Source organism: Ambystoma mexicanum, chromosome 6p (assembly GCF_040938575.1).
Source record: "Ambystoma mexicanum isolate Mex_15411 chromosome 6p, UKY_AmexF1_1, whole genome shotgun sequence".
Taxonomy (NCBI): Eukaryota; Metazoa; Chordata; class Amphibia; order Caudata; family Ambystomatidae; genus Ambystoma; species Ambystoma mexicanum.
Genome location: NC_090935.1, coordinates 1520753552 through 1520777030, shown reverse-complemented (window position 1 = coordinate 1520777030; position 23479 = coordinate 1520753552). Strand labels below are relative to the sequence as shown.

Below are 23479 nucleotides of genomic sequence, written 5' to 3'. Positions count from 1 at the left end.
TTTCAAACCAATACTCAGCCTTCACGCAGTAATCTACTTGCTTTCTCATTCCTGTGGTAACACAAAAAGGTCTTCTAATTGAAATAGTTTTTAAGGCACCCCTTAACACGTACGTTTACCCCTTTCCTCCTTTTTGGGCCTCATCACATCACAACTGTACTCAATTTGCCCCAAACCCTCCACAATATAGTGTTTGTCTTATTTCTTTTCATTACACATTTCCCATTACTACTGTTATCGCACTGTGTCCTCTTGGTAATCCCACAAGACTGCCAAGGTAAAACACAATTGATCTCTCAGATAAACACTTTTCTGGCCAGCCTCAAAATGGCCACCTTACCATTTGTTAATTTTCCACACACCCATCCCTCACCCATCCCCTTATCTTAAACCATCTCTGTCCTTCCTCCAAATAGCATTTTGAGCACTTTTATGTTATGCCTTCCTCTGGGAATAACCATGGGAATCTCTCACATCAAGCAAACATTGTTGCTTTTCACGTCCGAAATGCTTCAGTGTGTGTAGTGATGGACCATGGAAGATATTTAAATATTTTTGGGTAATGGGGGCATACCCATCTCCATTTCTTTTCTAATAACTACTGGACAGATTTACATCAAAATAAATGTGTGTGATGCTTTATGCTGAACTTGTTTCTGATTTGGTGCAGATCCATCCAGTGGTTATGACTGTATGCATATTCAAAGGATGCGTGAAAAACGCAGATTTGCGCGCCTTTCGGCCTGAAAATCCCTGTTTGAAGTATGTGGATTTTCGGGCAGAAAGGCGCGCAAATCTGTGTTTTTCACGCAAATAATTCCATGAATCAGGCAGATAAGCTGTATAATTTTCAGAAAAAGTCAATGCAAATTGGTTTGACATAAATTATAGGGCGGTGACTGCCGCCCAATAAAAAACATAAATCATATTAAAACATTTTTTGGTTGTAATTAAAATGTTGCAAGATGAAGATTAATGTTCGAAAATATGTAAGATGTAAAATGGGTTTGTTTCAATTTTTACCTTTATATTTTGCGGTTTCTGAATGCCTTGGTTGGGCTCTAAATAGTAATGCATCATAGCAACTCTATTGTGCATTTTGTGATAAAAGCAATGCATTTGGCCCAAATATACCTCGATGTATATTGAACACATTTAGGTGGGCATTTTCTAGAATGACCTTGAGTTGTCCACTGTTTCAACCGGCAACTGCACAACCCCTGTGTAATTTCAGGTTGAGATTGATGAAATCAAAAGCTGCCAGAAGGTTTTGTACAGTAATTTGCAGAGAGTGATTGCTCTTGGACTCTTCTAATGGTTTAATACAGGATAAAATGCAATCGATGTTATGCACAAGAACTATGGTTTATTGACAGGTGTTTTATAATGTTTTAACAAACTGTACACATAAGACAATTAATCACTATATTACAGACTTATTATCATAAAGAACCAATAAAATATAATTTTTAAAATGTAAATTGTCTTCCAAGTAACATAAGCAACCAGCCTAGCTTCCTTTGCAGGCCTAGACAAACATTTAGATGACGTTGAATTCTCATGAGTTAATATTCAAAGGATCTCTCAGCAAAATTGGTCATTATCGGCAACAGGACATGTTTTCAATATTGTTATAAGTAAGCATAATTCTTCCACCTGGTAACCAGTCAGTTATTATTGTGAACACTCCCCTTCACGGACACAGAGCCGTGCACTCAAGTGCAGCCTTTTTGTACTTTCATCATGTCAGGCAAGCCAGGGTGATTCATAAAATGAAATATCAGTTTTAGCCGAAGCCCAGTTAGTTGATGGAGGCACTTCAGGTGCTGGTAAAAGTATCTGGCAACAAACATACACGCCTTGGTAGATTGCTCTTTGCACATGCTCCTCTGGTGCTGCCCTGGTTGGTGGAATTCACTGCACATTGCTCTTCTTTATATAGAGTATCAGTTGTGCTGTGTTAACATCTGTGCACCTGTGACTTCTGTCACAGCAGAATGACAAACCTCTCGACGGTGTGCATGAATGATATCTTCTGGAGTGTCACCTCGAGCTGTGAGCTCTATCAGTACAGCCACAACTGCTGATATGCTCTTTATGACATGGCCTGCAAAACTGGAGATTCTGTCACATCCACTAGTGCCTGTACTTTCTTCATTCCCACACCATTTTTATTTCCTGTGCCGCCACATACATAAGTGTCTTTCCAGTTCCAAATGCCAGCCAGAGTTCATCGCCTGGTGGCATGTTCTGGGCCACTGATACAGCCAACACCACAACAACCATAAAAACAGAATGAAGTAATACTTAGTTGTGGCCATGTCAGGTTTCATGATATGCATGCACAACATTCGACTATCAGATTCATGATGGGTACCTGGCCTCCGTGAGGCCACACCTGACATCTGTGGCTTGTTGAGGACTGCCTGTGCATCATTGATGATGAGTTTCTTCTCTTGCTAGTTAACCCAACTGAAGACTGCTTCAGACCTTGTTATTGTCATCTCGGAGGAAGTTGAAACAATTACTTGGAATTGTGGCTGCAACCACCACACGCATACACAGTCATGTACCACAATTTGCTCCTGCTCTGCCTTTCAGTAAATCGGGAAGCTACCTGTCCCAGGTCAGGTCAAGTTGCAATGCAGTTTGGAGCTTGAAAAACAGGTATGGAATGAAAATTCATGAGCACAGTCACTGAAGATCTTGGCCACAGTGGGTTTCAAAATCTGAACAATAGCTACTCCATCAAGGACTACACAAGTAGTGGTTAGAGCCTCTATCTTGGCATTAGAGACTTTCTGCAAACATGCGCGATCTGACTGACAGGTTCCACAACTCCGAGGCGCGGAAGTGGCACTAACCAACAAATCCAACTGCGGTTTTGGTGACTACAAGACTGGGCTTAAGCAGACCTCTGCAACCCCAGCAGGGATGGAGGGCTAGGGAAACAATGGTTGGATAGGTATGGGGTATGAGGATAACTGGGAAGAGGTTTAGGGAGAGGTTCGTACATACATGCATGCCCCCCGAGAAACAATGCAGTGAATAACAATGGGTGCTGGCATGTACCAGTACTAAACAAAAGAATCACTTAGCTCTGGGTATGGCTGCTGGCTGCTGGAGTGGCCCTTGCTGACTCCTCGCCTGCGTGCTCTCTGATCTGGACAGCAGGAGCAGTTCAAATTCTGCAAAGAGAGCCAACATTAGTTCACACGAATTAAGGCTGCACATGGCTCCCTGCGTGAGTGTGTTCAACTGTGGGAAGACTTTGGATTCTGAGTTAGCAGCACAGGGATGCTAGTGACATGCAGGGGCATGCAGGGGACGTATGTGGCTTTTACATGCAGCTTCATTCATTGCAGGCCACATGTAGCTGATTGGCCTGCAGCGTGAAGGTCAGTGAGCCTGTAGTCCTCAGCATATAAGGCTGAGTTTGTCCATGATCATGACAGCCTGTATGCCATCCTAGTAGTGCTTGCACTGCTTATGAGCGCCGGGTTAGGTGCGCAGGTTAAGGCGGGATTGCTTGAACCATGCAGCAGCCAGAGCTGTACTTAGCTTATTGAGAGGCAGGGGCCTGTTTTTGGGCAGGACTAGGCCCCCGGCGCTTATCCCCCTGCTTCCCCACTGTCTCTGAGAGCGCTGCAGCTCTTAGCTTTGCGAAAGCCAGGATCGTGATCCTGTGGGGTCTATCACCGTGGCCAGAGCTGCTCAGCATGCTTCTTCCCTCAGCGGAATCTCGAGCACAAGCCACATGCTTTACTCAGCGCGCATGTGTGTCAATGTGGCTTCTTTCTTGTAGTCCATGGCCCTGGGGCTGCTGGGAAGTGTGGTTTTGTAGGCCTTTGTCCTGCAATGAGAGCAGAGAAGCCTTTGATAAGGCTTGAATGTTTTGTAACACTTTTGTCACTGGTTTGTTTGTCTTTTTGGTTTTGGTGGTTGGCTTCTTGAGCCTTCATTCCCCACTGCACTCACACCACACACACTCTGGCCTCCAGCCCTGACACTGACCTTATACCCTAATGACAATTTATCACAACCTGAGAGTGCAGGAGGACACATGGCTGGTTCTCATGGTGGTAAAGCTCTTCAAGGTCTCCAGCTAACTTTTGGCAAAATGTATACAGATGTGAGAAGAGTGTCTCATTCTCAAGGGAGACCAGCTGCTGCTTCCCTTTGCTGAAACGTTTCTGTGTAGAAGCACAAAAGATTTTCAGTTTGCTTTGTTGAACTGTGTCATTGATGGGTCTTGTTCTCTACCAGATATTTCTTTTTCGAAAGTCTCGAACTCTCCAAATGGCCTATCCTCTTCACATTCTGGACAACCTCAACTGCAACAAGCCCAGCAAGAAACTTAGTCTTGAGAGCAATCAGATCATTTCTGTCTTCCTCAAATGGGTTGCCTAACATTTCCATGGCACTAACAAAACAGGAAACATTTCTGTCGGAAATGGCCTGCACACATCATGACTGGTCATGATGACCTGTCTCGTGGCCTTTCAAAGTGATGGAGCCCATCATTAAACACCTCTATGACCCTGGCAACCTCTGACACAGCAATCACCCATTACCTCAAAGAATTAGGGTTGTCATTGAGGCCCACTACCCCTTCATCTCCTGTAAAGCAAGCACTGTTCTGCTCGTGTGCTTGATCAATCAATATAGCAGTAAACGCTTTGAATATTTTCTGCACTGGAAAGTTGCCTGTGCTGTATTCTTTCACTATATCTGGTTGCCTTGTTCTTAGCTTAGTCATGTCCTTCAAGTGAATAGGGAGCCATCTGGTACAATTGGTATGTTCCAGGGCCAGGAACCATGGAACCATTTATTTTGTAGGGTATCTAGATACACTGTGAATGATGACAGCTGCAGAGGACGCACATATTGTAGTACAACCTGCTCTAGTTTCAGCACAGAAGCCCAGTAATGAAAGTTTGAAAGTGTTTCCTTTCTCTGCTGGCACCACACATCAAAGTGAGGCACTACTCCATCATCACCAAATTTCAAACACAGTCCTATGCTCCAAGAGGAAAATGGCTGCTGCAATGATCTGGCGGGCTGTTCTTGTGTACACCACATGCACAACTCGGAGGAAGGATTCAGCTGTATCTGGTGTCGCTAACAACACGTGAACTTGGTCCCTCCGGCCGAGATCAGCTCAAAATCCCCATTTTGCATTTGTGAAAGGATTACAGATGCACCCCAGGCAAGAAGGGTGAGGGGAGACGATTCATTGGGGGATGGTAGAAGCATTAATGAATTGCTGCAAGCACAAACCCATAACAACTTGGCAGCCACTTTAGAGGGAAGAAACTCAAAGCTCAGCATAAAGTGAAATGGAACATGTGGATAAGACTATACTAGCTACGATTTCAGCACTCAGTGCGACGCTATGATAAGAAGTAGAAACACATGATGAACTTCAGTTAAATGAATACATATATGCAAAATGAATAGAAAGGAAGGAAAGCACCAATTACAGAAGAAAAAAGAACTGGTAAGTGCAACAGAGGAAGAATTACTCTGGTACAATATTTCATTAGTACCCAATCTCATAACTTGTATCGCATTGGTGAGGCATCTACCATAAGAAATCTCACAATACAAAAAATTACCCCACCAATGACTTTTATACTTGGTACCGACTGAGCAGGTTAGCCATTTGAGCAGCCCCCAGATTGTGGAGTGCAAAAATTGACAGCATAGTTGATGATAGAAGATTGATAGGATCGGAATCTATTTAGAACATTAGACCTAGGCAGTTATCTGATGGAGTGTGGGAGGTATAAGGATGCAAGAGTTTAGTAGTGAGGAGCTAGTGGAGGGATGTGAGGGATGCAGAGGGTGTTGAGGGTGTTTGTAGGAAGAGAGGCACTGAAGTTTAACTAGGACTCAGAATTTCAACAAAGCTCAAAACTGATCCCATTTGTCAACAAGAGTGTGAGACTCAGGTGTGAGGCTGTGGGCTGAATCTGGTATGGGTCAGTAGTGTGGGTGCACAGAAAACATAAAATGATAACACCAGCTGTTATGCAGTGCCAAATCCAGCCCCCCCCTTTGGTTGGATTTGGCACTGCATAACAGCTGGTGTTATCATTTTGCACATAATACAACAAAAGTGGTACCAGGAGTGAAAGAGCAACTGAAGAAGGCAGGCAGAAGGATATAAAGCTCAAATCATTATTTTCATTTTATTTAGATTTGTGTAAAATACATTGAACCTTTTAATCAATTCTTAAAAAAACATTCTACTAATCATGCATTCATACATTCACTCACTAATTGAATCTCTAAAAAATATAGATATTCTAGGATATTTAAGAAAATTACAATTAATTTCCATTATAATATTAATGGTTCCAAACAACATATCATTATTGATGACAGTTCATTCCAGACAAAATATATTGTCTGAAATGAAAAGCTGTTTCCCCTAGCAGAACTTTGCTAGTGAATTGTGTGTTTTTTGTTTTTTTTCATTTTGAATTGCAAGGGGATGTAACGAGAAAAACTCAGTGCATTACATATTTGTTTGTGAATGTTATGAATTCTAATCTCTTATGAAAGAAAAAGCAAGGTGAATCAGCCTCAGACTATTTATTATGTGTCCTGGTCCCTTGTAATAACATACTGAAAGTTGTGAACCAGATGGTCATTGCATCTTACTGCAGCTGGTATTCCTATGCTACCGCTTGTGGTAAAACGCATAACAAAGTTGGTCACTGTGAATTGGGTCCATCTCAGGGGCTGTTAATATGAACAACAGCATTCATTTGTCCTGGTAAGTGTATTATGGATTACTGCCAAGCTGGTAGTGTAGATTTTAGTATTGAGGAGCTAATTGAGGGATTAGGGGGGGTCTAGGTGGGAGTTGAGAGGGTTGGCCCTTCCTGGGTTGATGGTACTGTCACCAGGAGATCCCCCAAGTCCAAGGAAGAGCTTGAACAAATCATTTGAGCAATAGGTCAATGCTGCATGAAGACCGATTTATGGGATTGATGGGAAGAAATCACTGTTTAGGCACTGTCTGGGAATGGTAAGGCAAGACCAATGTGAGGATCTACACAAGCTTTCATAAGAAGAGGTAATCAATTTCAACAAATATGAGAGATGCATGATGAATAAGACAAACATTATGAAACAAATCAATATCAATTTGGAAAGATACTGCTGTAGGAAACATTCACAAGTAGATGGATAAACAGTGGAACAGTTCATTATGGTTCTCAGGGACTTGTCAAGAACATGCAACTTGTTCCACAGACAGATATTGCAGGATCAGTTTATTTTAGAGTTTTGAGATGGCAAGGTCAGGGAGCAATTGCGGTCAAAGAATGATCCTACATTGGATGAAGTCCTTTGTATAACGAAGGAGGAGGAATACACAAACAAATGAGTGGAAACATTGTAAAAAAGTGGCAAGAATTACTGATAGTCTCACAAAGGAGAAAAACATAGTTCAAGCACGGATACCCAATAGGATGATGGGGAGGACATTGGGCACAGGAAAAACACCTTACCAAAAAACTCTCAACTACAATCCTGGGGGAGTGACGGACCAGGAATTCATTCAGCGCTGTTGTTACAGGTGTGATGCCCTAGGGCACATTTTGAACAGTCCAGTATGCTTAGTAGACGAATTGTGTGAAGAACTAGAATAAGCAGAATTCGCAGTGGTGTGAAGAAGAAGATCTTGATGGGTGAAATGATGAACGCTACACAAAGAACAATCCAGTTTAGATGACAATAGATTAAAGAGCTAAGTACACTTTGCTTCCAGAGAGGGTGTTCAATTCATATTTGAGAATGTAACACTGAATGGGATAGATATAAAGTCAGTGGCCTATGGAGGTGTGAACATAGAAATTCTGTGGTGTTTTTAGGACATCTCACATTTAACGGGCGGTATGCTTCAAGGAAGTTTATGTTACTAATGAAGGGTCCATGTCTTTACTCAGCAGGCTGCATTAGAAAAAAACTGAATATTAAATGAAACCATAACGTAAAACAAATTGTTTTACGTTGTGAGGGCAAGAGTGAAATGGATAACGAGATGGATACAATAGGATGTCTCAAGGATTTCGTACATTCTGTAAAACTAAGTTGAGGATAGACTCTAGTAGTTCACAGAGGGAGACATTTTCGATTGTTAAGTAGGAAAGAAATGAAAGAAGAACTGGGCAACTTAGACAAATAATGGATCATAGAAAGAAGAAAAACAGCAGAATGTGTTTCCCCAATTGTCGTCCTATAAATGCCACAGGTAAATTGTGATTATGTATTGATCTAAGAGCACTTAATAGATCTATCATACTGCACCGCCACCCCTAATGAACATGCACAAGTCTTCTCCACCTGCAGCCTGAAGCCAGCGCATCATCAAGTTACATTACCTCCGGGATGAGAAAACTAACGGCGTTCATTACTCCAGAGGACCTATACCAATTTATAAGGATGACATTTGGACTGGTGCATATTCAGCTAAAGGAAGATTTATGCACAATATATTCCAGTCAGATGCTGGGGTACTTAGTTTTCAAGACAATATATTGTGTTATGGAAAGAATTCTAAAGAGCATAAGTGAAAACTGACAAGAGGTTTGGAGAAAAGGAACAAGATCTAACACTATGCAAAGATAAGTGCAACTCAATAAAGAGAGCATAGAATATTTGGGACATGTGATTTCAGCTAAAGGGATTGAACCAAAGAAAGACCTCACAAATATAAAAATAAAAACACCACGACCGAGGGAGTAGGATGAACTTCAGTCATTTCTGGGAATGCCGTTTACAATTATCCCAAGGTTTGCTGATGAAACTATGCACATGAGGCATCTCCTGAAATGTAAGGTGCAATTTGAATAGTCAGATGCTTGCAGAAAGACATTTGAGGTACTTAAGGTAAATTTGAACCAAGCTCCATCTCTGCAAAAGTTCAAACTAGGAAGAATTATTGTAGTGTTCACCGATGCTAGTAATGTAGGCTTAGCAGCAGTACTATGCCAACAGGAGAATGGGAAGAAACTTGTGATATATTTTGCTACCCAGCTGCTCAAAGAAGCTGAGACATCGTATTCAACCATAGTAAAGGAACTACTAGCTGTCAAATGGGCGATAGATACATTCAGAACATTCTTGTGAGGGCTCACTTTAAAGATATGTAATGATCACAAACAGTTGAAGGAGATGTTAATCTCTAAGGGATTGTACAAGATTTCTGTCCAGTTTTGAAGATGAGTGACGTGTATGCAAGAGTGCACATTGGTGGTGAATATGTTCCTGGGGAAAGCAATGTGCTACCAGATTGTTTGTTACGCCTAACAACTGAAGAGGAACAAGGAAAGAAGGAGGAAGTGTGAAATGTATTGGTTTTAGAACAACCAGTAATATCAAAAGAAGTGTGGTAGGCAAGTATGAGAGAGGACATAGATAACCAAACGTTTAAAGAGGAGTCAGAGAGAAAGGTGTTTGTAAGCATGAATACTCAAATGAACATGGATGAGTGTGTGTGGACAATTAGAGATGAAATGCATGTAGTTACTGGGAATGTGTTTATAGGAAATGTATGATACCCCCAAAATGAGTAAGAGAACAAATCAATGAATTGACTCATAAGAGCCATTGAGGAATTCCATAAACATAGAAATGGGTGAGGAAAACAATGCAGAGATCGAAAGGAATGTGAGGGACTATATGCAATACTACAATAGTGAAATGTTTATCAGTACCTGAGAAGTACCCCTGACAAAAAGACAGTTCCTTCACTCTCTCGAGAGGATAGCTCAGGAGCAACACACACGCCTTGGAAGCAAGACAACACAGAGCAACACAGGCTTGATCCCCAGGAATGCACTTAGAAACCTCTGAGTATTAATGGTCTTATAAATAACCAATTACAATTACTGTGGGAAAGGTTTTGAGTGGACATTGTCGGGCCAATATAGAGACAATGAGATGCACACTTTTGCATTTTTGATAGATCTCCTGACGAGACTGGTGTCTATTCAAAACATAATTTCCACCAAAACCATAATACATTTTCTAGAAGATATTTTTATGAGAGAAGTCTATCCTAACATAATAATAACGGATCAAAGAGTACAGTTTAGTTCAAAGGAAATATTTTATTTTTTTATACAATGGTATAGAACATCGTTTCAATTCAGTTTGTCATCCGCAGACTAATGGCATGGTAGAAAAATTGAAAATGCCATTAAAGACTGTGTAAGGTAGCTGTGGGTGAATGTCCTGGACAGGAGGAAATCCATCTGGGACAGAGTAATTGCGCATAGGTTTTCTCCTCACTGAAGGGCAGGGGTGTCACCATTTCAGTTAAGTAGGGGAAGAAAGCTGAATACAAAGGTGTGTCCTCCATCGATGCAGGGAGCTTCCTAGTCTTAAACCATAACAGATTGGATCATAGCTCCCAAAGAGAGAACTAATTATGATATGATTGGAAAAAAGCAGTGAAGGAGGGGGCCCCAAAATGGGTGAGTGGGTAAGAATTGCGGAAAGGACACATGAAATTGTACAGACTTAAGAGGATTGTTAAAATATATCATAATTCCATTAGTACGGATGATGGCAAGGTGTGGAATATGAATCAAGTAATTGTGTGTTGAAAGGGAGAGCAGTTACCCCTCAGTATTTTGTAAAATGGAGAGGGATGGAAACAACCAACAAGACAGATATACTGCATAAGATGGAGTATGAGAGGTCAAAGGATTAGATGAAACTCCAGTGGTTAGGAGATTTTCGGCAGGTCCGATCACAGCCCTCAGCCTTTAGAAGGCTATTTGACACTGACCGCATAGCCACTAATTTACACAAGGAAACAGACAACAAAACAGATGGGTGCAAAGGAGTTTGCTCTGAGGGCGTCAAGGCAAGTTAGGGATCTTTACACTTGCAGATTTTTAATCATAAATGCTTGAGAGGGAGATGTGTGGTATGCTGGGGTGGAATGTGAGGATAGAAGGTTGGGAACACGCTTGGTAGATGGCATAGGGAGAGTGGACGGCTGAGAGTAGAGAGAAAGAGTACAAGTAAGTGGATCTATTACAAATAAAAGATGATTGATACAATACTTATTGGTGTGCCATGCATCTGTCAATGTGCTTTAGGAAAAAGGCATCATCATCCATCAACATTGGTGTAAATGATTTAACTAGGCTAGAATTTAGATGCAGCTGCAATATCGACAATCTAGTTTATGGACAGCGCCTGCTGTTCAGCATCCACAACCAGCAACTTCTGAGTGAACCTGCAAAGATGCAAAAATATTAAGAAGTTAATGTTACTTTTCTGGTTATTACTGCTCTGGAACTACTACCACCACCACAAGGCCCAAGTACATACCACCACAAAAGTAAGCACCAACAAACTCAAAACCATTACCATCCACCTACATCGAATACTAAGCAAGCAATGTTTTCTATATTGATCATGTAATTTTATTTTAAAACAAACTATTTAACAGAATCTTTACAACAAGGCTGTCGTTGGTGAATGATGTGAAAACAATCAGTGACAGTACTGGAGTAAGTTGTTTCCAGTAGTTGAAGATACCATGCAGTTGCCAGTGCAAAAGAGATATTGTACACTTCAATCGTTGGTGGTGACCCTGTTGTAAGTATATTGATGGGTTAGTCTTAATTAAATACTTGGAGTTTTTTTTCTGTAACAAAGAAATAGGATTCAATAACACTCTCTTGTCCAAGCTTCATGGACATCTATATTAATCAAAATGACCCCTTATCAACATGCAGTCTACCAAGTATGTGAATTTGCGGTAACTGAACATAGATATGGCAGCCATTTGTAATAATGGGTGCAGCAAAACGTGTAGTTATTCAAATTAATTCATATTACTATGTACATGTGTGCCACATTTGCGGCTTTTATCACAATATCCACAGTTATTAGGGATGGTGTGGCCATGCTGGTGTACTAAAACCAATTCAGCATTGTTCATTTTTGTCTAGGTTTTCTTTGTATTGCTATTGGTGTCTGCTACTTTTAATTCAATATAATATAGTTCTTTAGGTTCTAAATCTCTATGGAAGTATGGAATCTAATATTATTTAATTCGACCTTGTTTTGACAGCATACAAACAAAAGGCAGGACCATAAGGGATCCCTCAATGAAGAGTTCAACAAGGAACCTAAAGCATTTAAAGATTACAGTCATATGTATTTTGTAAAGTATTCCAAACCTTTAAAATAATGTAGCTTACTGTTTAAATCCTTTTTACTCCTTACATCTTCATTTAATAAATAAAACTGATTTACCAAACCTCTTCTTGCCCTACTAATGATGTTGGCATTTAGATCTTTGATTAAAGATCGTTGGTATCATCTGAGAACAACATATCTGTATTGATCTTTTATCACAAATTGCACGGGCAAGCACTCATATAATAGTGTACCATGTTATTATTATTATTATTATTATGGTATTTATTGAGAGCAGACCTAGCTTCGGGGAGCTACGGAGTGCTTTACAATCACAGGGGGAAGAACACAGTGAGGGAAGAAAGCAGAGAAAAACGGAGCTGGGAGCTAACAACAAGGGAGTGAGGGCAAATGGCAGCAAGGAATCTACAAGCAATCAGGGGAAGAAATAGTGAGGATCATATCACAGTGTCTCGGGTAGGGTGGGGAGTGGAGGGTGTGCAGATCTGGATGTTATGGAGGAGCCATTCCTTGGAGGGGAAAGGCTCAAGTTCTTTCTTGAACTGTAGATGTGATGGGGCGAGTCTGATGTTGACAGGGAGTGGCTCCAGAGTTTTGGGGCATAGACAGAGAAGGCATGTCTTCTGACTCTTTCCTACCTGCACCGGCAGAGTTCTAGTCTGCACATGTCCTTGCTTCAGGGTGATTGCAGGCCTCTAAGATACTGAGTTTCTCAGAGGGGTAGCCTGGTATTAATGTGGCAGACATTTCCAGTAATTAAAATGTTCCTCCACTTGACATGGTTGCTGTTTCATTAATCACATTTCATACAATAATAGAAGATTAAAATTGAATTGTATACCTATTTGTGAGGCACATTACTAGTGTTTATTTGAAGATACCTAGCATGCGTACCAAAAAAAAACGTGATTTGTTGTAGAGATCTCAGTACAAATGTTGTAGGAACTGGCCAACTGTAGACATATCATTTTAGATCGACCACTATATTACACGCAGAGGACTGATTATGTTAAGCCCACTCGGTGTAATATTGTGTATTTGCATGTGTAGGTGTCAATTATGCTTGGCCCAAACATGAAAACAAAACAATAAATGCCAGTGTGTGATGGGTGGCATTTCATGTATTCCTTTGGAATCCATCTACTTTTTGCAAGTGCAAGAAACATGTGGATTCCGTACGAATCAAAAGCATTCTTTTGTGTAAAGTTTAAAAGCACCATTTGCATGTTCCACAACCATCAAAATAACTCTCGAAATATATCAAAATGAATGCATATTTGTTTCCCCAATTTAGTATGCAGGAAAATGGTATGCTGTCGCCAAGAAGGACCCAGAAGGCCTTTTTCTCCAAGATAATATCTCTGCTGAATATACACTTGGTGAAGATGGCATCATGACAGCAGCCTCCAAGGGCAGAGTCAAACTGTTTGGGTAAGTCATTATCTGTAAACTTAGCTGAATTAATCAAGTAAAGCCACGTGTGCAGGATCGACTACCACCGATAAGGAAACTCACAGCTCCTCCAACCCACATGACTTAATGTGAGTTTTGCCCACTCTTTTAAAGAAAATCAAAATGTCATTACACATAACAAGGCGGATATGTCACCCAGTAGAATTTGTCACCAAAATTCTCAATATGCACGTTTGTAGATTAGCACATCTCAAAAACACGATTACCTAGATATGTATTTGAATGCTACATTCCTAGTTGCACCAGCTTGAGCAGTTTGTACAATCAATTATGCACTGAGGAATACAATCAGTGCACCTTTAAATATTTGCATGTAAATCCCCCTCTCAATTCTGGAGAGAATGTTTATCTGAGTCTGCCTCTGTGGCCCAGCAGCTGCCTTTCCAAAAAATAGTTGGGTATAGATCTTTCTTGAACACTGGATACCTGCACTCCCTCCTCTCTCGCCTTTTCCCTTCTTTGTTCCTTTCTTTATCTACCTATCTTAATTCCTGAGCACCCTCCTTTCTTTAAAAAGTTTATATCTGCGCTCCTCCATTTGCAATCTGGCACACCTTTGGTCTCCTTTCAAATACTGTGCACCTCCTTCCCAAATGTGTGCACTGTCATTTTCTTCTTACTGTTTGCTTCTTTCTAATGTAGTTCTGAGCTTGTTATTTTCCTCCCACTTCGCAATTCCTTCTCTCCAGCTACATTTCTAATCGCATTTTCTCCTCCATTCCCTCTCACTAACTCATTTCTTCCTCCTCCAAGGACTTTGGAGGGACTTTGGTGTAAGGCCACAGGCAGTGAAACTACTATCTATCTGGTATTAGCCAGATCAAATAAATATCTTACCTTAATGTGAATTGCTTACTCTAGAGAGGAGGATACCACTAGGTGTCTTAAATGGAATTCAGTGAAAACCAACTGGGCATCAGGCGTGGGCAAACTGGGTAGTATATTCTAAACAAAGCGTGACTATCTTGCTTTATTCTGTGCTTTCCTGTTCCCACTAGCTTCTTTGTATTTCTATCATTTTATTTTGAATAGAGTGGTAAGTCAGACATTGAGATGGCCAGGAAGAAATGTTTTCAGACTGTCCGTTTTATTAAAGGAAAGAATGCCTCCCTTGACCCTACTGCTAGGATGATGGTTTCCATACACTAAAAAGAACAAATAACACACTAGTGTTCATCTGGATGTCTTACTGAAAATGACTGTCCTCTGTCCTAACATCTGACCCTACCACTAATGCATAACAATGTAAATGTAGCCTGGGAAAGGTGGTGCCCCCTTTAACTTGGCTAGAGGTGGCTGGTTTCTGACCCCACACAAAATGTTCTTGGTTCGGTTCTGTCTCAGGCTATAGGCTTGCTGCTGAAACTGAAAGGTAAAACGTCTTTTGGTCGCCTTTCAGTCTGGATCTTCTTCTGGTAGCGTTTGCTTTGTATTTCCACTCAAATGTTTAAAGAAGTTCAAACAATTCAAGTTTTAAATCTATCCAAGGATTTTGTAAATGAGTTCATGTTCTTATGCTACAGGCTTTGTGACCCTGTCTTTGCTTGTCCTCTCGTAGCTGGGAATGTAGTTTGCCTCCACTCCGGGTCTCTGGTTACTCAGCACGTCTCTGCCCTTTCCCTTCTTCACCCCTGCTTGGAGACTTACCTTATGAGTTAGTTTGGTGTGACCTTACTGATTCTTCAGCTCTTCTTAGGTTCTTGGGTTTCGCACCACCTCATGGGTACCTTGGTGCTTAGCCACTCATGGGCTAGATGGCTTCTTAGCCATTGGGGGATTACTCCTGATGTCACCCCTTTGTGGGGTATCATGGTGCACAGTCCCTCACGGGCTAGGTGGCTTCTCAGTCGTTCTTGATTTCTCAATACTGTAACCCCTTCGTGGGTATCTTGGTGCTCAGCTCCTAGTGGGCTAGTTGGTTTCTCAGACATTCGTGAAATCTCACTACTGTAACCCCCTAATGGGGTATGTTGGTGATAAACCGTTGGGGTCTCTTGGTGCCTTACCACCCTATTCCCCGTCCTCTGTGTTTGACGCATACCTGGTTCTCTGCAGCTTTGTTTGTTGGGGGAGACAGTGTCTCAGACCGGCGTGGAACTGCAACTCTGACTTCTTCATGGTCAGGTCATCTGCCTTAGTTCCTCCTGTCTGTGACTGCCAAGACCTGAACGGGATGATGGACGCGGGGATGTAGCTTTGTCTCTCCTCCTCTCTGCGACTCTGAGCTCTTCGGGCTCCCCACTTTCCTGGGCTCGACAGTGTTCCACAGATTTCTGTGTTCCAATTTCTCCAGCTGTGTGGCCCTGGCTCCTCCTGGAGGGGAGACGTTCCCTCCTCTGCGTTTCAAACGCAGGTCTCTCGGTCTCTCTCTCTTTCTCTCTCTCTCTTTATCTCTCTCTCCCCCTCCCCCTCCCTAATTCCCCCTCCCCCCCCCAAAAACAAGATGGGAGCATCCATTGGTTCCGCTCTTCAGGCATGGATGTTACCAAACACAGGTCAGAAACCATTGGGCACTGCACATTTCTATCCTGCGCAATTCTCATATAGCCAACAAACACTTGGGGTTAGATATTAAAAGGAGGTTGTGTAGAACCCTTACTTGGGGAATTCTTGTCCTCTGGGGCGGGGGTCACCACCAGTATGATCCTGTCTGTCCCTGTCTACAGGGACATGTTCAGTGTATAAGCTCACCTTTCTAGTCCCAAAGGGGATGGCTCCCACTAGGGGAGAGGAGGCGAATTCCCTGAATTCGTCATAATAGCCAGTGCCTTAATGCAGCACTGCACAGAACAAATAGCATTCAATTCGAATTTCCCACTTCATTCTTCCCACAAATACATGTTACATGTTTCATATGCAAATTAATGAAATAATGGGCATGTAATCCAAATTAATTATTTCCGTAAACATGATGGGAGATGTCTTACCAAGCAGATGGGAAAATTCAATGTTGACATTGAGCAAAGTAAATTCTTTTCTCAACAAATAAAAGTATCTTTACACTAACCCGGAACCACCAATCCTTAACAACCCAGGAGATGCATGTCCTGGAACCTCACTCCCCACGACGGTCTGAATAGGACGAATGATTCAGAATAATGAGCTGTGCTCTGAAATATGATATAATATGCATAACATGTCTTGTAAAAGCCCCATTTCCAAACAGTGTCCTTTGGGGAAATGACTACTCCCACACTTCCTTTGCATGTTAAGGCCTACTCGCTGTGCTCGCTCACACTAATACCTATTGCAATATTTAAAGTACTAGACAGTCAAAAATGTGTATTCAAATTAATACATTATCACAAAACATATATACAAGGATTAAAAATCAGGGCAGTAATAGTTGCCCCATTATTCTTAAACCTGCCTTTAAATAGCGCTCATTTTGCTGAGTATTTAGCATATAACACACTTCAAGGTAACAACACATCGTCTGGCTAAGCGGTTCGATACATTTGACACATTCTCCTTCTATATAAGAGTATGGCAATAATAATAACTTGCATTTATAAAGCGCTCCGAACACTCCGGCATCTGAGCGCTGCTTACTTATCCACCTCGGAAGAATGAAAGGCTGAGTTTGGCCCTGCTGGGAATCGAACCTGCGTCAGTAGGCTCTGCACGGCTGTCAAAGCGAGCGCTCTGCTCACTGTGCTATCTGACCAACTATAAATGCATTCTGAGATTGTGGCCTGATTTTTTTTCAAACACCTGTTCATTTGTATGTAAAATTATTTCTTTAATATAATTTTTGAATGCTTATTGTACTAATCATTAAGACAATAATTACACGATTTGATTATTTTTCAGGTTCTGGGTGATTTGTGCTGATATGGCCGCTCACTACTCAATTCCAGACCCTGCTCAGCCTGCCAAAATGTACATGGTTTATCAAGGGCTAGCCAGTTACTTGTCCAGTGGAGGTAAGTTGAGTCAGCTGTTCATTGTTGTTTAATAAATACGTAAGAGCTTTCAATAAAATTGCATTTCTGGAACGCATAAACAGCATCACACATGAAGATAACAAAAGAGAAGAGTATAATGACCACCTAGGCTTTGATATTCACCTATTCGCAGGCTCCCTTCCTCCCACACCTCCCTCCCCTGTCCTTCCCCAAACCACTCCTGCCCTCCGAGGCCACGGATTGGCTGCTCCAATCAGGAAGGGAATTTGAAAATATTTCACACTGAGCCTGAGGGACTCTTTACTCACTGGGAAGCAGGTTGCATTCTCTCCTCTCTCCCTCCGCATCCACATTGAGATAACTACCCCGCACGCATTTCTTCCTTAATTTTGATCCTTCCAGCATTTCTCTGGTAATTTCCTTCCCCCCGCTTTTCTTCTTTGTTTATCTCCCTTTCCGGCAGGTATTTTTTATTTATTTACCTTCCCGCCCACAATGGCTGATTTATGTCCACCTTGGGCTCGATATGTATCTAGTCCCATGCTCCCTCCTCCCACAGCTCCCTCCTTCTTCTTCTTCTTCTTAATTAACGAACGCGTGGGCGGACCCACGCAGGCGCTTCCCCATCCTAAAGGATGATGTGCACCACCTACACCAATCAACACACAGGCCACACTTCCACACAAACCACCCGCAACCCCACCGCAAACAACCACACCTCACCAATCCAACACCAGCCACCCGCAATCCCACTGCAAACAACCACACCCCACCAATCCACACCAACAGACACTACACCCCAAACTCACACCACCCAGGGAGCCCGGAGACCGGCGCGCAGACCCGCGAGACCCCAGCCCGTACGCCTGCACATGCGCTTCAGGTGAGGCACCGCGCGCTGCCGCCAACCCACCGCGACTAACCCAAGCGACACCCACACACAAACCTCCAGCCACAAACAACTACTACCTCAAAACAACACCTGCCACCTGCAACCCTACCGCAAACTACCACACCCCACCAATCCAACACCAGCCACCCGCAATCCCACCGCAAACAACCACACCCCACCAATCCACACCAACAGACACTACACCCCAAACTCACACCACCCAGGGAGCCCGGAGACCGGCGCGCAGACCCGCGAGACCCCAGCCCGTACGCCTACACATGCGCTCCAGGCGAGGCACCGTGCGCTGCCGCCAACCCACCGCGACTAACCCAAGCGACACCCACACACGAACCTCCAGCCACAAACAACTACTACCCCAAAACAACACCTGCCACCTGCAACCCCACCGCAAACTACCACACCCCACCAATCCAACACCAGCCACCCGCAATCCCACCGCAAACAACCACACCCCACCAATCCACACCAACAGACACTACACCCCAAACTCACACCACCCAGGGAGCCCGGAGACCGGCGCGCAGACCCGCGAGACCCCAGCCCGTACGCCTACACATGCGCTTCAGGCGAGGCACCGCGCGCTGCCGCCAACCCACCGCGACCAACCCGAGCGACACCCACACTACCACACGCACTACCAGCCACCCTACCACAAACCACACCCAGCCAATCCACACCAACAGCCACCCTACCACAAACAAACGCCCCCCACCAACTCACTCCCCGACCTCAGCTCTGCTACTCCCGCCACTACTAATCGCATCCGCCACCCGCGCAACACCCCTCAACAGCCCGACCACCGACCGGAAACACGCCGACCGCACTCCAACGTTCAAACCCCAAACCCCCGGGGGCCCGCACTCCGTCTGCCACCTCTGAAACTCAAGGCCTCGAAGCACCACGAACTGCGAGCGCCCCGCCCTCCCTGGCCCCAAGCGTCACAGAGCCCACAGCTCCCTCCTCTGTCCTTCTCCGACCCACTGCCTCCCTCCGAGGCCACTGATTGGCTGCTCCAATCAGGAAGGGAATTTGAAAATATTTCACACTGAGCCTGAGGGACTCTTTACTCGCTGGGAAGCAGGTTGCATTCTCTCCTCTCTCCCTCCGCACCCACATTGCGGTAAGTGCCCACACGCATTTCTTCCTTAATTTTGTTCCTTCAGCATTTCTCTGGTAATTTCCTTCCCGCACGCTTTTTTTCTTTGTTTATCTCCCTTTCCGGCAGGTATTTTTTATGTATTTACCTTCCCGCCCACAGTGGCTGATTTATGTCCACCTTTGCCTCGATATGTATCTATTTCCATACTCCCTCCTCCCACAGCTCCCTCCTCTGTCCTTCTCCGACCCACTGCCTCCCTCCTAGGCCACTGATTGGCTGCTCCAATCAGGAAGGGAATTTGAAAATATTTTACACAGAGCCTGGTGGACTCCTTACTGCCTCAGGCCCGGGGAAGCAGGTTGTGTTCTCTCCTCTCTCTCCCCGCATCCACATTGCAATAAGTGCCCCCGCCCACACCTTCTTTCTTCTGGCCTGCATTTCTCTGTTTATTTCCTTCCCGCTCACATTTCTTTCTTTATTCATCTCCCTTTTCCGCTCGTATTTCCCCACTGAACAGCTCCACTCTGTGCTTGCCCGTGTTCGCCTGGGAGGCCTGACACAGACAATCTACAGTGACTGACATTATAAGTGTGTTGTGTGCAGGGAGTGCAGCCATTACTGCACTCCAGTAAAACCCCACCACTCTTATTACATATTATCCTACATCTACTTGTATCTAGTGTAATTGTGTAACTGGTATTTCACTGCACTGCCAAAGTTTGCAATTAATTGGTTTTTCATTTCTCTACAAAAGTTTAATCGAAGTGGATTTTCATTACACTTTTGAATCAAAGTGCATTTTAAACCTAGATGCATTTTGCCACTGGCGTGAATTTTTAAATCCAAGTGCCTTTTCCAACTGCTGTGAATGTGAACTCTAGGGGCTTTTTCTCACTGCTGTGAATTTTAAATCTAGGTGCTTTTCCCCCACTACTATGTATTTATTTTAAAAGCCCTCAGAATGTTCGATTAGATGGACTGGGGGAAAGGAATGGTGTAACACACTCTAGCTAGCCCATCCATTTACGCAGATGTTTCATGATAATATCCCCAGCACCCTGAAGATCATAGGGAGAACCGCCCCTATGCGTCCCGGGTTTTCTAAACATCCTTGTGTATATTCATAAGGACGATAAAGCATGCGTCAGAAATGGCAAAAATGGCAGATGTCCCTCTTATATTCCTATTAGCACAGGTGTGTGCCAGGGCTGTGTTTTGGCACCTCTCCGATTATAGTTATATCAACTATCTTCATGATGATCCCATTCCTGCCCCCCAAAGTCCATCTAATCGAACATTCTGAGGAATGCTGAAATGTTGAACAGACATACTACAATTTCAGAATATGCCTCTACGGGTCCTAGCTTATGTGAATGATACTGTTCTAATAGCTAAGACACCATGGGCTCTGCAACCTTCAATACCTGAATATACTTCTTTTATGAATCAACTAAACTTACTGTTAAGGCCTCTAAATCTGCTGTACTGGTCGTTTAAATAGCACAAAGAAATGTAACACATGTACAATGTTTAGCAAAAAAACAACATTCCATACGTGACAGACTTTGACTACTTAGAAGTTCGATTTTTCCAGTCATCTACCTGGAGATGACCATGTAACCAGTCTATAAGAATGAAACAGTCCCTGGGGGCTGATACTTCCTTCAAGAAAATGTTCAAAGCTCAAATTATAGACAATCCTGCAAGTTTATAATGCCAAATCGAAAGCGATAGCCAAATATGGTGCTTCACTTTGAGGCTATGCGAATATGACACCCCTACAAACAATAGAAAACGACTTTATCAAAAGAATGTTGTGCCTCGCACGTTTTGCGGCTAATTATGAGGCAACATATCGAACTAGCCTTCCCCTTTTTGAAAGATTATCTCATGCTAGAATGACTATCACTGGTTTAGAATTTGGTCTAACCTGAAAGCAAAGCTTACTAGCGCTTCATTGAAGGTCTGATCAGTAACGCAGGTGGGGTGACAATCCCATGGCTAAAATATAATTGCAAAAACGTAACCACAATTGGAACACAGAACCTTTTTTTACCAATCCTCAAATTTAGATTGAGGTGTAAGAGGTCGCCTCAAAAGTCGCCTTGGTTTAAATGTGCACGAACTGAGAGAATCCAAAGAAGTGATGAAAGTCTCTAATCGTAGGCACTGGATGCTTTCGGACACTGCCAGCCAGGATTAAATTGCCTGGAGGAACCGTATCTACAATAGATATCTACTTACTAGAGCTAAATTTGATTGTCTCCTGCTAAAAGCTGTTACAGCTGCCTGGTCTAATTCAAGTGAAAATACAGTCAGTCCATGTTGCGCAGACAGTTGTGAAAACTTGATGCCTTTCATGGTTTTATGCCCAGGATATTCACGAACGAGAGCACAGACTAAATGTTTAATTTTAAGAGATGTTGGCTTTAGGCAATGTCGTCCGACCCTATGCTACTTACTAAGAGCAGAAACATTACGGGGTGGGTGAGCTTTGTTATCGTTCATCAGACAGGCTATGAGTATAAGGAAAAGATATCTGCCTGTCGACAGTACTGATAACAATGCATATGTTACTACTACAGGGAAGGTCTAACAATGTGGTTTTTGTTTTGAAATATGAATGACTGCTTCATGTACCTTTTTATTATGTATTAATTGTAGTATTCACTGTTTTTATGTTTGTATTGCTATTGCTTTGTTTTTATGGAATCTCTATTCCGAAATAAACTGAACTTGATTGACTAACATACCCTGGCTTCAGAGCTTCTGTAGCACCCTTTTCCGCACAAGTAACCAAAGGATCAACAAATTAGATTTGATGCCCACACTTGGGTACAATCCACTCACACTTGGGTACAATCCACTCACACTGTCAGCGATCTTGCCCTGCATATGGCCCTTTCAGTGAATCCAGACATGAAAAACGGTTCAGAAGAGGCACATTTGGATTCAAAGGCAGCCCTAACAACGTGCCACGTCCGTGCCCCTTGCGAGTTTTAGAGACTTCCTGCCACAAGTGCCCCGGAGCATCATGATTAAGCCGAGACAGAGTGATAATGTTTAAGTCAGACAAGGCAGGATCACTTGGTTTATAAAAGAAACCCAAAGAGAAAAATCCAATTGTATGATGTACAGCATTGCCATGAAAGGTCCGCCAAGGTAGGTCTAACACCTTTGCAGGATGATTTAAGGTGGTAGTAACACAATCACCACAGAAGCATTTAGGCCCCTGACATACCCAAGAAGATCGTTTGGCCATCAATACGTCTCTACCTCTTGTAAGGGTAGTGTTACAGGTTTGCTTAATAAAGTGGGTAACCTTATTCCGAAGACCCACTGTATCCTCAGTCTGGTGAGAATTCAAAACAAGTACGTTGGTCAGAACTAGAAGTAAGGGAGTAACATGTGGCAGAACATCTAAAGTACTCCTGCAGATGTCAGAGAGAGGAATGGCAAGATTAGACAGAGAGCCACTCACACCCGTTAGAGCGCTTGAACTAGTAGATTTATCACTTCCTTCTGCTTAGCAACCTCCTGGTGGTCCTTGCTATTGGAGGGTCCCTCAGAGCTTGGGATACTTACAAACCTTTCCCCAGCTTTAGTCATACTCGATTTTCTAGGTACTAGCCAGTGGGGTAAGAATAGGGACCGGACATTACCTGACCGGTTATTACAAAAGCCCTCCTCACCGTTATAATCTACCTCAGCTACGGTACGCTTAGCAACCCCACATCATTGACAACTGCCCCTCTGATTGCCTTTCAAAGCAGAGTCACCAATAGAGGCCAACATTTTGTCCAGCTTGATATTCATATTGGACAGGGTTTTGCAGACATTAAGAATGGGGTTCTCTATTAGGGAGAGTCTTTTGCCTAGAGCAGGGGT

At 43.0% G+C, this 23479-nt stretch overlaps 1 protein-coding gene across 1 annotated transcript in view; it reads left to right on the top strand.

Moving 5' to 3' along the window:
- The window catches only part of LOC138510600 (purpurin-like), a 104398-nt gene that overhangs the window by 57444 nt on the left and 23475 nt on the right, over positions 1-23479 (top strand). The window contains exons 3-4 of the mRNA XM_069626381.1: positions 13493-13629; positions 17485-17597. Coding sequence (XP_069482482.1) covers positions 13493-13629; positions 17485-17597 — 250 coding nt within the window. The remainder of the gene's footprint in view (positions 1-13492; positions 13630-17484; positions 17598-23479) is intronic.